Source organism: Simochromis diagramma, unplaced genomic scaffold (genome assembly GCF_900408965.1).
Source record: "Simochromis diagramma unplaced genomic scaffold, fSimDia1.1 OVJJ01000024.1, whole genome shotgun sequence".
Taxonomy (NCBI): Eukaryota; Metazoa; Chordata; class Actinopteri; order Cichliformes; family Cichlidae; genus Simochromis; species Simochromis diagramma.
Window position 1 is genome coordinate 1 of NW_024387332.1, and position 12397 is coordinate 12397.

The following is a 12397-nucleotide window of genomic DNA, read 5'->3' on the forward strand; positions in this document are numbered from 1 at the left end:
GGTCGAATCTAGCGTAGAATACGTTTAGATCCTCACACAGAGAGGCCGTGTCTGCGGTGTGCTGGTTTTCCCTCTAAAGTCTGTGATCGTGTTAGTCCCTGCCACATACTCCGAGGGTTGTTCAAAACTGTTTGCTCCACCCTGTCCCTGTACTCACGTTTGGCTGCTTTGATCGTCTTCCGGAGTTGGTAATGTGCGTGTTTGTAGTCCGATGTGTTGTGAGACTACAGCGGGAAAGAAGCTGAGGGGGTACAGTGGGGATTAAAGTAATAATAAAGAAATGATTGTTACGCCTAGGGGGAGGGGCTATGGGATATAAGAGACAGGTCATATGGGGTGGGGAGAGAGTCCAGTGAGCTGTTACAAGGAGGGTAACATGCAGGCTGGGTCGGGTATACAGACGTTTTGTTGACACTGACCTAAGTCAATTCTATTTGCTGTAAATAATTTTCTGTGCACTGGGGAGGCCGGCTAAATAAATTATCCACACTAAAAGACCTTACTGACTACGCCTGTGTTTGTTGTCCGGGAGAGGGTTAAAAGAGGACCCCGCGACACTGGGTTTTAAAATGGATCCTGAGCTTAAGCTTGAAAGCCAGATCGGGTTGGTTGTAAGGTCTAGTTTCTTTCATCTGAGGCAACTGGCCAAAATTAAGCACTTTCTTACGAGACAGCAATTTGAAACAGTAATCCACGCTTTTGTAACCGTTCGGCTGGATTACTGTAATTCTCTTTATTTTGGGGTGAGTCGATCTTCTGTTTTTCGACTGCAGTTAGTCCAGAATGCTGCTGCACGCCTTTTAAATGGCACTCGTAGATACGAGCATATCACCCCAGTTTTATATTCACTTCATTGGCTGCCCGTGCATTTTAGGATGCATTTTAAGCTGCTTTTATTTGTTTTTAAATGTTTGTCCAATGCTGCCCCTGTGTACCTCTCTGAGCTTCTTCATCCATACATACCTTCCCGGTCCCTCAGGTCGACAGACCAGCTCCTCCTGAGCGTGCCCAGGACTAATCGTAAGCTCAGAGGGGATCGGGCGTTTGCTGTGGCAGCACCAAAATTGTGGAATGAGTTGCCTTTACATGTTAGACAGGCACCTTCCTTATCTGTTTTTAAATCACGTCTTAAAACATATTTATTTACCTTGGCTTTTAGCACAGCAGGACTTGTTGATGTCTCTTAATACGTTTCTTATTAATTATATTATTTTTAATTTTAAAATATTTTATATGTAATTTAAACTGTTTCCTCTCTGTTTTATATTTGTAGCACTTTGGTCAACATTGTTGGATGTAAAGTGTATTATAAATAAAGATGCTATGCTATGCTATGCTATGCTATTGGCCATATTATATTTACATTACCACAGTGAGATGACTTTAGTCTCATGAACAACATTAACTAATTGTTATTTACTAACTAATCTTAAATGACTGTTCAGTACAGAAATGAAGCCCAACAATCATGATTTACAGTCCCGTGGTCTCAGCCTCAGATACTCAACTAATCAAAGTGATGTCATGACAAAAATGAATGACCAACAAAACATTTTTTTCCTTCATTTCTGTCAAACAAAGCTGTATGTAACGTGTCTCGCGGTTAGTATCATGGTTGCTAGGCAACCTGAACAGCGTGACGAAGCGTATACCGTCCCATTTCACAAGCCTCACACTTCCGCACTTCTCGTACTTATAGTACGCACCGTACGTAGTATGCGTAGTGCGCGTACTTCAAGCGTACAGACCCTGAATTGGGACACAGCTTAACTGTGGTTAGAGTCAGACTTAAAACAACCATGCACTGGATCTGTGCATCAGTGATTCAGGGATGTGTAGGATCATGGTGTGCAGAGGATTTTATTGGCATTGTTTGGACCCTTGTACCAAGTGGGCACTAGGGATGGGTACCGGTATCCAGTGCCATGATGGCACCGGTTCTGACATAAACGGTAGTAACCAGACCGAAAAGCAGCGCACATTTCGGTGCTTTATTTCGGTGCTTTTTTTTCCTGAGCTGTGATACACTTTAGATTCTAGCCAATCACTTTACGTTTCCGAGGATAGTAGGCGGGCCCAGGTACGTACGTTCTTTTAGAGCAGAGCTACAGATTAAAAATGCCCAAGGCGAAGCGGTCAAAAGTCTCGCTATACTTCACAGCAAAAGATGCAAACTCAGCAGCAACAAGTGCTTTAAGCTGATACTGTGATACTGTCAAAGGAGGTAACACCTCAAATCCAATGAAACACCTGGCGACGCATAGCGTTTTTTTTAAAAGCCGAGAAATGCGCCATATTCGATAGCTTGCTGCGAGACCTCACACCGAGCACATCTACTGCGGGTGTGGTGCCTGTTATCGGACCCGGAGTTAGCAACATCCCCCAAAAACCCGAAGAGGAGAGTCCTGGCCCCTAGCCCTGCCAGTGTAGCAGAAATGATGAGGATGATGATGCAGCAGCAGCCGTTCTTCTCTGCGTGAGGAGCTTAATGTTGTTCGTGTGTAATTTACGTTGAGTAGGCTAACCACGTTATTACATTAATGCATGTAAGGTGAACTAACAAACATCATCATAGCTACATGCGGCTGTCTTCTTGTTTGATGGCAGATACTCCCTTCACCCTGGCCAAAAAGGCTAAAATGACCAAAGAAAAAGTGGAAAACAGTTAAACATGAGAGGTTTTTGGACAAAGTTTGTGTTTTTTCCATTGTTTAAGCACTGCTTCCAGCCAAGAGTGATGCCATATATGCCCCATAGCTGCAGAAAAGGCTAACATTGTTATCTTTTTACAAAAAAAAACCAGCTGAACATGAGAGGGTTTTGGACCAATTTTGTGTTCTCCATTCTTTAAGCACCGGTTTAAGCACCGGCACCGTTTCAAAAGTACCGGTTTGGCACCGGTATCGGATAAAACCTAAATGATACCCATACCCATGTCTAGGGTTGCCAACCGTCCCTTAAAAAACGGAATCGTCCCGTATTTAGAAACAAAAGTACACGTCCCGTATTGAGCTAATAAGGGACGCACTTTGTCCCGTAATACAGTGAGAATCAAAAGTAGTCTATAAATGTTTATGGAATTAACGCTTTGTTTGAAAACATAATTCCCAGCCCCTCTCCTGCTTTGTGACCAATGAGCTGACAGCACACTTATGACAATTCGAGTATGACAATTCAGATTACCGCTCATCTCATTGGTCGAGGAAAGGTCGCTTACGGAGAAAATACTGGAAGACAACAGATGACCACAACAAGAAGCATGGCCAACAGGGAAACAAACGCCGACACTGCGGTGCAAGTCTCGGACGACAGTACACCTAAAGCTGGGCTTACACTGTGCGATTTTTTTTTCAGTCACGTCATTCAGCTCCTGCTCAAACTGCACGATTGACTCGTAGGGGTTAGAAGTTCGCAGGTCACGATGCAGGGTCTCACACTATACCGCCCGATGCTCTGATGCGACCTGAGTGCTCACACTGTGCGTCCATAAAATGAAGGTTATAACAGAAAATCTGTCGCTCTCTCGCTCTCTCTCTGTCTTTCACTCACACAGACACGCACACCACCACCATCAACTTTGCTAAATTGCTAATGAAAAACATTGATCAGGCAGCTGTGACTGAGCAGCAGTGTAAATCCAACTATTTTCACGGTTGTTGTGGTCATGATAATTTTGTGAGGCCACATCGAAAAAGCTCGGATGAGCTTTCCAAAGTTCTACAAGTTGTGCCTCCATCACTTGTGTCCAGATCACACGCTGCACAGCCGTGCTGCTCCGTCTTTTTCACCGACGTTTACGTGTTTACGTGTTTGCTTTCTATTAATTTATATAATTTTAAGTTAAGCAGGACAGAGTTCTTTTAAAGAAAGATTTACTTATATTCTCAAAAGTTAAGCAGGCTTCTGTTTAAGAAAGAGACCCGTTTTACTGTGTTAATGTTGTCATTTTGAGCTAAAAATAAATGGTTAAATGATCATTTGTTTCCCATATGGTCATATCACAAAGAATATGCATCTGCTTAAATCAAATTCAAGTCAAATGGTTAAAAAATAATTTCACACACAAAAAAAGAGCTACAAAATTCACCACACTGGGAAGGGTGAACTGGGTTGCCACATGGTGTCCCTTATTTATTTTTCAGGGAGTTGGCAACCTTAACCATGTCACACAGTTCACATCAAATAACTGAGACAGTTTGTTGGCAAAACTGGATTCAGCAAGCAAGCTGGACCTAATCTGGATTAATTGGGACCACGTAGCCAGTACTGGGTCAGAGCTACATTTTCATGACAAAGCATAGAGTACCCATCATGGGTACTCTGATGTGATTAAATGAGGGGCATGGTTAGCAACAGTGCTTAGGTAGGATGTGCCATTTACTGTAAACAATGGCATTTTCATGCAGCGAACACCATGAGACCGGACAGTGTGCGCACCGCGGATGACGTCAGTGCGTACACTGTGTCTGAGGAGGATGTGCGGAAGTGCTTCAGGAAGGTGAACGCACGCAAAGCTACTGGTCCGGACGGGATTCCCGGCCGCGTCCTCAAGTCATGCGCGGCTCAGCTGGCTGTAGTGTTCACGCACATCTTCAACCTTTCCCTCTCTCTGTCTGTAGTCCCAGCCTGCTTCAAAATGGCCACCATCGTCCCTGTACCCAAATCCTCCACCATCTCCTCATTGAACGACTGGCGACCTGTAGCCCTGACCCCCATCGTAAGCAAATGCTTCGAGAAGCTGGTCAGGGACTTCATCTGCTCTGCACTACCTGACTCACTGGACCCTCTACAGTTTGCATACCGCCACAACAGGTCCACTGATGATGCCATAGCCCTGACACTACACACTGCCCTGTCACACCTGGAGAAGAGAGACACGTATGTGAGGATGCTGTTTGTAGATTACAGCTCAGCATTCAATACCATCGTTCCCTCGAAGCTGGACAGGAAACTGCAGGATCTAGGACTGAGCAGCTCCCTCTGCAGCTGGATCCTTAGCTTCCTGTCTGACAGACGCCAGGTGGTCAGACTGGGCAGCATCACCTCATCCCCCATCACACTGAACACTGGTGCTCCACAGGGGTGTGTACTGAGCCCTCTCCTGTACTCACTCTACACCTACGACTGCACAGCCACTAACAGCTCCAACATCATTGTGAAGTTTGCGGACGACACTACAGTGGTGGGTCTTATCACCAACGGTGATGAGACGGCTTACAGGGAGGAGGTCAGCGCCCTGACCCACTGGTGTCAAGACAACCATCTCACCCTCAACGTCGCAAAGACAAAGGAGTTGATAGTGGACTTCCGGAGGTGCAGAGAAGTACACACCCCCATCACCATCAACGGCGCTGCTGTGGAGAGAGTGAGCAGCTTCCGGTTCCTTGGTGTACATCTGGCTGAGGATCTTACGTGGTCAGTACACACAAACAAAACAGTGAAGAAGGCGCAGCAGCGCCTCTTCTTTCTCAGGAGACTGAAAAGATTCGGCATGAGCCCCCGCATCCTCAGGACCTTCTATCACTGTGCCATTGAGAGCATCCTCACTGGATGCATCACCACCTGGTATGGCAACAGCACCGCCTACAACTGCAAAGCTCTCCAGCAAGTAGTGCGGTGCTCTGAACGGATAATTGGAGGTGAGCTTCCCTCCCTCCAAGACATCTACAGGAAGCGCTGCCTGAGGAAAGCGGGGAGGATCATCAAGGACTCCAGTCACCCCAGCCATAAACTGTTCAGACTGCTTCCATCAGGAAGGAGGTTCTGCAGCATCCGGTCCCGTACCAGCAGACTGAGAGACAGCTTCTTCCACTAGGCCATCAGACTGCTGAACACTTCATAGACACCTCAGCTTCACTACTGGAACTTTAACATTATGCACTCCACACTGTATATAAATGCCACTTGTTTTGCACATATTCAACTCTGTATATTTTATATATTTTATTATTATTATTATTATTATTGGTTTTTTTTTTGTTTGTTTGTTTTTTTACTATTTAATTTGTAAAAATGTGTATGCACACACACACACACACACACACACACACACGTAGGAAAATATTTAGTATACACATCCAGAAATGCATATACTATTATATATTGTACATATATTTATTAGTTTCAGGTTGGCCATTCTTGTATTTTGCTCGTTTGTGTTGTTGTGTTTGGCACATCTCTGTTGCCTGTGGGGCTCGCACACAAGAATTTCACTCGCATGTGCTGTGCCAGTGTGCCTGCACATGTGATGTGACAATAAAAGTGATTTGATTTGATTTGATTTGATTTGACACACATATCTATTTACAGACTCTTAGGCCACTTCCAATCAGCCTACAATGTTTCACAAAACATTAAAACAATCCACACAAAGGATGCAGTTCACGTGACCGTCCAAGCCCACGTGAACCCATTATTTAAACCCCGGAACACCATACCATCGGCTTGCATCATCCCGCATCATTGGAGATCACAGCGCGTCTCCTCGACCGACTTTATTAACAAGGTAAGGGGAAATAAGTTGGCCACCCTCTATGCTGCTCCAAATCCCCCCCCCCCCCCCCCCCCTCACCCCCTTTTTATTTATTGGTGTCTGTTAGAACTAATGGTGGCGGTGCGCCCCGATCAGCTATCTGCGGCTGGGGCGATGTAACTCCGTCACATCATCCCCTTCCACCCGGAGGTGGCCGATGTGCGGCAACCTGGAAAGATAATCTGCCACCACATTGAGCTTGCCTGGTCTATGACGGATGGTGAATCTGAAAGGCTGCAGTGACAGGTACCAGCGGGTGAGTCGACTGTTATGATCCTTCATGGACTGGATCCAGGTGAGCGCTCGGTGATCGGTTTCCAGCTCAAACTCTCTTCCAAGTAAATAATACCTGAGCTTTTCCAACGCCCACTTAATAGCTAAGGCCTCTTTTTCCACCGTCGAGTAGTTGGTCTCCCGTGGCAGCAGCTTGCGGCTTAAGTATAGGACTGGATGTTCCTCTCCAGGGTCCCCTTGAGCCAGCACTGCTCCCAGGCCACTTTTGGAGGCATCCACCTGGACCAAAAACCTCTTTTTGAAGTCCGGGCTCCAGAGAACTGGGGTCGTACACAGGCAGGTTTTCAGCCCCTGGAAAGCTTGTTCACATTCTGCGGTCCATGTGACCGGATTCCGTTGGTTCTTACCGGTCAACGCAGTAAGAGGGGCCGCAATGGTTGCAAACTGGGGCACAAACCTTCGGTACCAGCCAACCAGCCCCAGGAAAGACCGGACCTCCTTTTTAGTGCGAGGCCGAGGGCAGTTCTGGATAGCTTCCACTTTATCCATCTGCGGCCGCACCTCACCCCTGCCCACTTGGTAGCCAAGGTAGCGGGTCTCTTGCCGTGCCCACTCACATTTAATGGGGTTGAGGGTCAATCCTGCCTTATGAATTCTTCCCAAGACTTCGGATAAGTGCTGCAGATGCTCCTCCCAGGTGTTGCTGAAGATCACTACATCATCCAGGTAAGCGGCACTATAGGGGTCACACCCCTGTAGTAATTTGTCCATCAGCCTTTGAAAGGTGGCTGGTGCCCCATGTAAGCCAAATGGCATCACGGTGAACTGGAACAGGTCGGCAGGGGTCCTGAAGGCGGTGTACTGTCTCGACGACTCCTCCAGTGGCACCTGCCAGTAACCCTTGCACAGGTCCAGAGTAGTGATGTATCTGGCTGCTCCGATCTTCTCCAGTAAATCCTCGATTCGGGGCATGGGGTAAGCATCAAACTCAGAAATGGCATTAAGCTTCCGGAAGTCAATGCAGATACGTAGGGAGCCATCTTTCTTGAAGATAATGACCACCGGGCTACACCATTCAGAGCAGGACGGCTCGATCACTCCCAGCTCCAGCATCTGCTCCACCTCTTGTCGCAGTTTATCCACCAAGTGTTGTGGAACCCGGTATGGCCGTTGGCGGATGGGATGTCCCACGGGTCCCATTCTGCGCAGAATGGTATAGGGGCCTTGCCATTTCGCCAGCAGTTTACTGTTGGATGAGGGGAGAAGTAACAACACTTTTTGACCGGGCTGGAATTCACGTTGCCGGGCCTGTTGGTCATACCAGATCTTCTGGCTTCGTTGAGCATCTCGCAGGTTGACTTCGGCCTCTGCCTGGTATCTCCCCAACCGATCTCTCATCTCCAGCACAAACTGCACCACTCCTTTATCATTTTGAGCCGAAGCAGGAGTCTCCCAACCCTTCCGGAGGAGATCCAATGGCCCCTGCACGTCGCAACCATAGAGTAGCTCGAATGGTGAGAAACCGGTGGAAGCCTGGGGAACTTCTCTGTATGCAAACAGCAGGAAGGGTAGCCACTGGTCCCAGTCTTTCCCAGTGTCTGACACAAACTTCTGCAACATCCTCTTCAAAGTTTGGTTGAACCTCTCCACCAACCCATCTGTCTGTGGATGGTAAGGTGACGTCCTGATGGCAGAAATGCCTAGCTGATTGTGGAAGAGCTGCATCAACTTAGAGGTAAAGTTAGTCCCTTGGTCAGTTAAAATCTCATCTGGTATCCCCACCCGGGAAAACAACTGTACCAGTGCACGCAGAACATTAGGCGCCGTGAGCGCCCGCAACGGGAACGCTTCTGGAAAACGGGTCGCATAATCACACACCACCAAAATGTACTGATGACCCCGGCTACTTTTTACCAGCGGACCCACAATATCCATAGCTATCCTACGGAAGGGTGTGGAGATGATTGGAAGGGGCTGTAGCAAGGCCCGGTCCGATTTGCGGGCTAGACATGTTTTCTGACATACAGGGCATGTACGGCAATAATTTTGTACATCAGTGTACATCGACGGCCAAAAGAAACGAGAGCTAACTCGCAGATAAGTTTTTTGGCGCCCCAAATGACCTGCCCAGGGGAGGGTGTGTGCTAAGTGCAAAATGAGGGATTTACAACTAGCAGGAATCACAAGCCGTTGGTGGTCCCCGTCAACTGCATACAACACATTTTTATCAAGAATAAACTTCTCTTTCCCTCCCCATTTCCCCGTTCCCCCTTCAATCACATTAGCGAACAACACATTTAACGTTTCATCCTCCCTTTGCAACACAGAGATATTTTCGGGCACATCCCATTTCATGTTCTTAGTGTCCGGCTCTTTTGACCATAGCTGCTTCTCAAAGCGGCGTTGGCGGCGAGACTTTCTTGGCCCTTTCGTGCCACCCTCGCACAGACTACTGTCAAAGTCTGGCAGGGGTTGGCATTCAGCCTTCGCCCGGGCCCTAGTGACCACCGGGCCTAACACATTCACTTTAACCTTCCCCGCTTCCCCCCTCTCAGTCTCTGTGGCCCGTTCTTCTTCTTCTTGCAACAAATCCATAAGCACAGGCAAGTCCATCCCCAGAATAACCTCTACCGGCAAATTCTGTACCACCCCAACTGACAATAGGTATGGCTGTTCATTAATAGTCACTGTTACTTCCACCTTTGGGTATGGGTGTTTATCACCATGCACACATAACACTTCTTCTTGTCTGCTGTAATCCACACAGTTCACTGGTACCAAGCTTTGCTTAATTAATGACATGAAACTACCAGTGTCCAGCAAAGCAGTAACCTGCTGACCATTTACTATCACTTTTTTATAGCGTTGCACATCCACTGGCTGGACCCTTGTAGGCTCCGCCTCCAGTCGGGGTGCATAGCAGGCACCCGTGACTTTGGCCTTTCGAATAGGGCACACCGAGGCTTTATGGCCTGGCTGCTGGCAATAATAACAAAGAAAGTCCTTACCCGCTCCTCGTAGATTAGATACCTTGGGGATTCCGGGTGGCTCGGGGTTGCTCTCCCTCTTCAAAAACCCAGACGATGGAAGTGGTGGTCGCTGTGGCGTCCCAGATGAGCGTGCAGGTGGTGCTCCTTTACGGGCGTTGAAGTACTGTGACACCAGCTTAGCAGCAGCCAGTCCATCTGCTGGCTCATGCTCCCTCACCCAGGTCCTCACCTCCCCTGGCAGTACTCGAATTAACTGCTCCAAGATGATCGCTTCTCCCATCTCGTCCTTCGTGTGCTGCTCTGGTCGGAGCCAGCGTCGATAAAGTCCTTTCAGGCGATAATAGGTCTCGGTGGGGCTCTCACCAGGTGGAATTATATTAGAGCGAAACCGCTGCCGATACGTTTCCGGTGAAATGTCAAACTTAATTAACAAGGCAGTTTTGAGATCTTCATACCGATGGGCTCTTTCTTCATCCATTGCAGTATAAGCCTCCAACGCCTTCCCCGCTAGCAGTGGAACTAGCCGACAGGCCCATTCGCTCTCTGGCCATCTCCATGTTCTGGCCACCCGCTCAAAACGCAACAAATAGTTCTCAATATCTTCCCCCATCTGATAAGGCGGGATCTTCGGCCCCGCCGATCGCCTCCACTCTCCCCCTGACGGGTCGATACTGCTAATCCCTCCTTGGGACTGACGAGAGGGAACCTCCGCTGGCGACTCCCCGTATTCCCTCTGCCGCGCCGGTGTAGGCAGTACCATTCGGGGGCTGCTTGCTGTTGCCGTGCTTGGCGTAGCCGTTGCTGCCGTGGTGCTAGCTCCGGCTAGCGCGGGACCTGGGCTTTGCTGACCAGCCACATCTGCGGGCAGCGGCGCATTAGGAGGGGAAACGGTCCTCAGTCCCCGGAGTTCTGCCAATAACACCGTCTCTCTCCTTTGCTGTCCCGCCAGGAAGTCCCTCATCATCGCAATCAGTTCTCCATCACGTGCTGCGGTCGAGGTGGTAGGCAACTCCGGGCCAATCCTGCCGGAAATCTCCTCCTCCTCTGCTGAAGAAGACGACGCCGGCACTGTGTCCCACGCCAGCTCCTCTGCTGTCTTCTCCACCGGAAGCTCATGCTGCTGGGACCGCAGCCCTGTGCGCTTAGCTGGGAGGCGCGTTTTCCTCTTCCGACTAGCCATCCCACTTCTGACACCATATGTCGCGGGGTCCTCTTGTAACCCTCTCCCGGACAACAAACACAGGCGTAGTCGGTAAGGTCTTTTAGGGTGGATAATTTATTTAGCCGGCCTCCCCAGTGCACAGAAAATTATTTACAGCAAATAGAATTGACTTAGGTCAGTGTCAACAAAACGTCTGTATACCCGACCCAGCCTGCATGTTACCCTCCTTGTAACAGCTCACTGGACTCTCTCCCCACCCCGTATGACCTGTCTCTTATATCCCGTAGCCCCTCCCCCTAGGCGTAACAATCATTTCTTTATTATTACTTTAATCCTCACTGTCCCACCTCAGCTTCTTTCCCGCTGTAGTCTCACAACACACATATCTATTTACAGACTCTTAGGCCACTTCCAATCAGCCTACAATGTTTCACAAAACATTAAAACAATCCAAACAAAGGATGCAGTTCACGTGACCGTCCAAGCCCACGTGAACCCATTATTTAAACCCCGGAACACCATACCATCGGCTTGCATCATCCCGCATCATTGGAGATCACAGCGCGTCTCCTCCACCGACTTTATTAACAAGGTAAGGGGAAATAAGTTGGCCACCCTCTATGCTGCTCCAAATCCCCCCCCCTCACCCCCTTTTTATTTATTGGTGTCTGTTAGAACTAATGGTGGCGGTGCGTATATGCGCCCCGATCAGCTATCTGCGGCTGGGGCGATGTAACTCCGTCACACCCAGATTAACAATCTCTGGTTTACAGAATGATTTCAAGGATTGCAAATCAACACACGGAACAGCAGTGGAGGCAGGTCTGAACACCATTACTTCAGTTTTAGAATCATTAAAACAAAGAAAGTTTAGCGCCAACCACAACTTGACGTCCTTCAGACCAGACGTGTTTGTAAGCGATTTACAGATGACCCATCTTTCTTTTTAAGAGGAACATAAATCTGGCAGTCATCTGCATAACAGTGATATTATAGTATTGTCAGATTACTATGATATATAAAAAAAAAACACCCAGCACGCCCCTGTGGGCGGTTTATCCTTCAAGCTCGGGTCCTCTACCAGAGGCCTGGGAGCTTGAGGGTCCTGCGCAGTATCTTAGCTGTTCCTAGGACTGCGCTCTTCTGGACAGAGATCTCCGATGTTATTCCCGGGATCTGCTGGAGCCACTCGCCTAGCTTGGGAGTCACCGCACCTAGTGCTCCGATTACCACGGGGACCACCGTTACCTTCACCCTCCACATCCTCTCGAGCTCTTCTCTGAGCCCTTGGTATTTCTCCAGCTTCTCGTGTTCCTTCTTCCTGATATTGCTGTCATTCGGAACCGCTACATCTATCACTACGGCCGTCTTCTTCTGTTTGTCTACCACCACTATGTCCGGTTGGTTAGCTACCACCATTTTGTCCATCTGTATCTGGAAGTCCCACAGGATCTTAGCTCGGTCATTCTCCACCACCCT

At 48.4% G+C, this 12397-nt stretch overlaps 1 protein-coding gene across 1 annotated transcript; it reads right to left on the reverse strand.

Moving 5' to 3' along the window:
• Nucleotides 1-6613: 6613 nt before the first annotated feature.
• LOC120718122 lies at nt 6614-12002 on the reverse strand. The gene has a single exon (XM_040006473.1). The coding sequence runs from the start codon at nt 10934-10936 to the stop codon at nt 6629-6631; it is 4308 nt and encodes a 1435-aa protein (XP_039862407.1). The 5' UTR covers nt 10937-12002; the 3' UTR covers nt 6614-6628.
• Nucleotides 12003-12397: the final 395 nt, after the last annotated feature.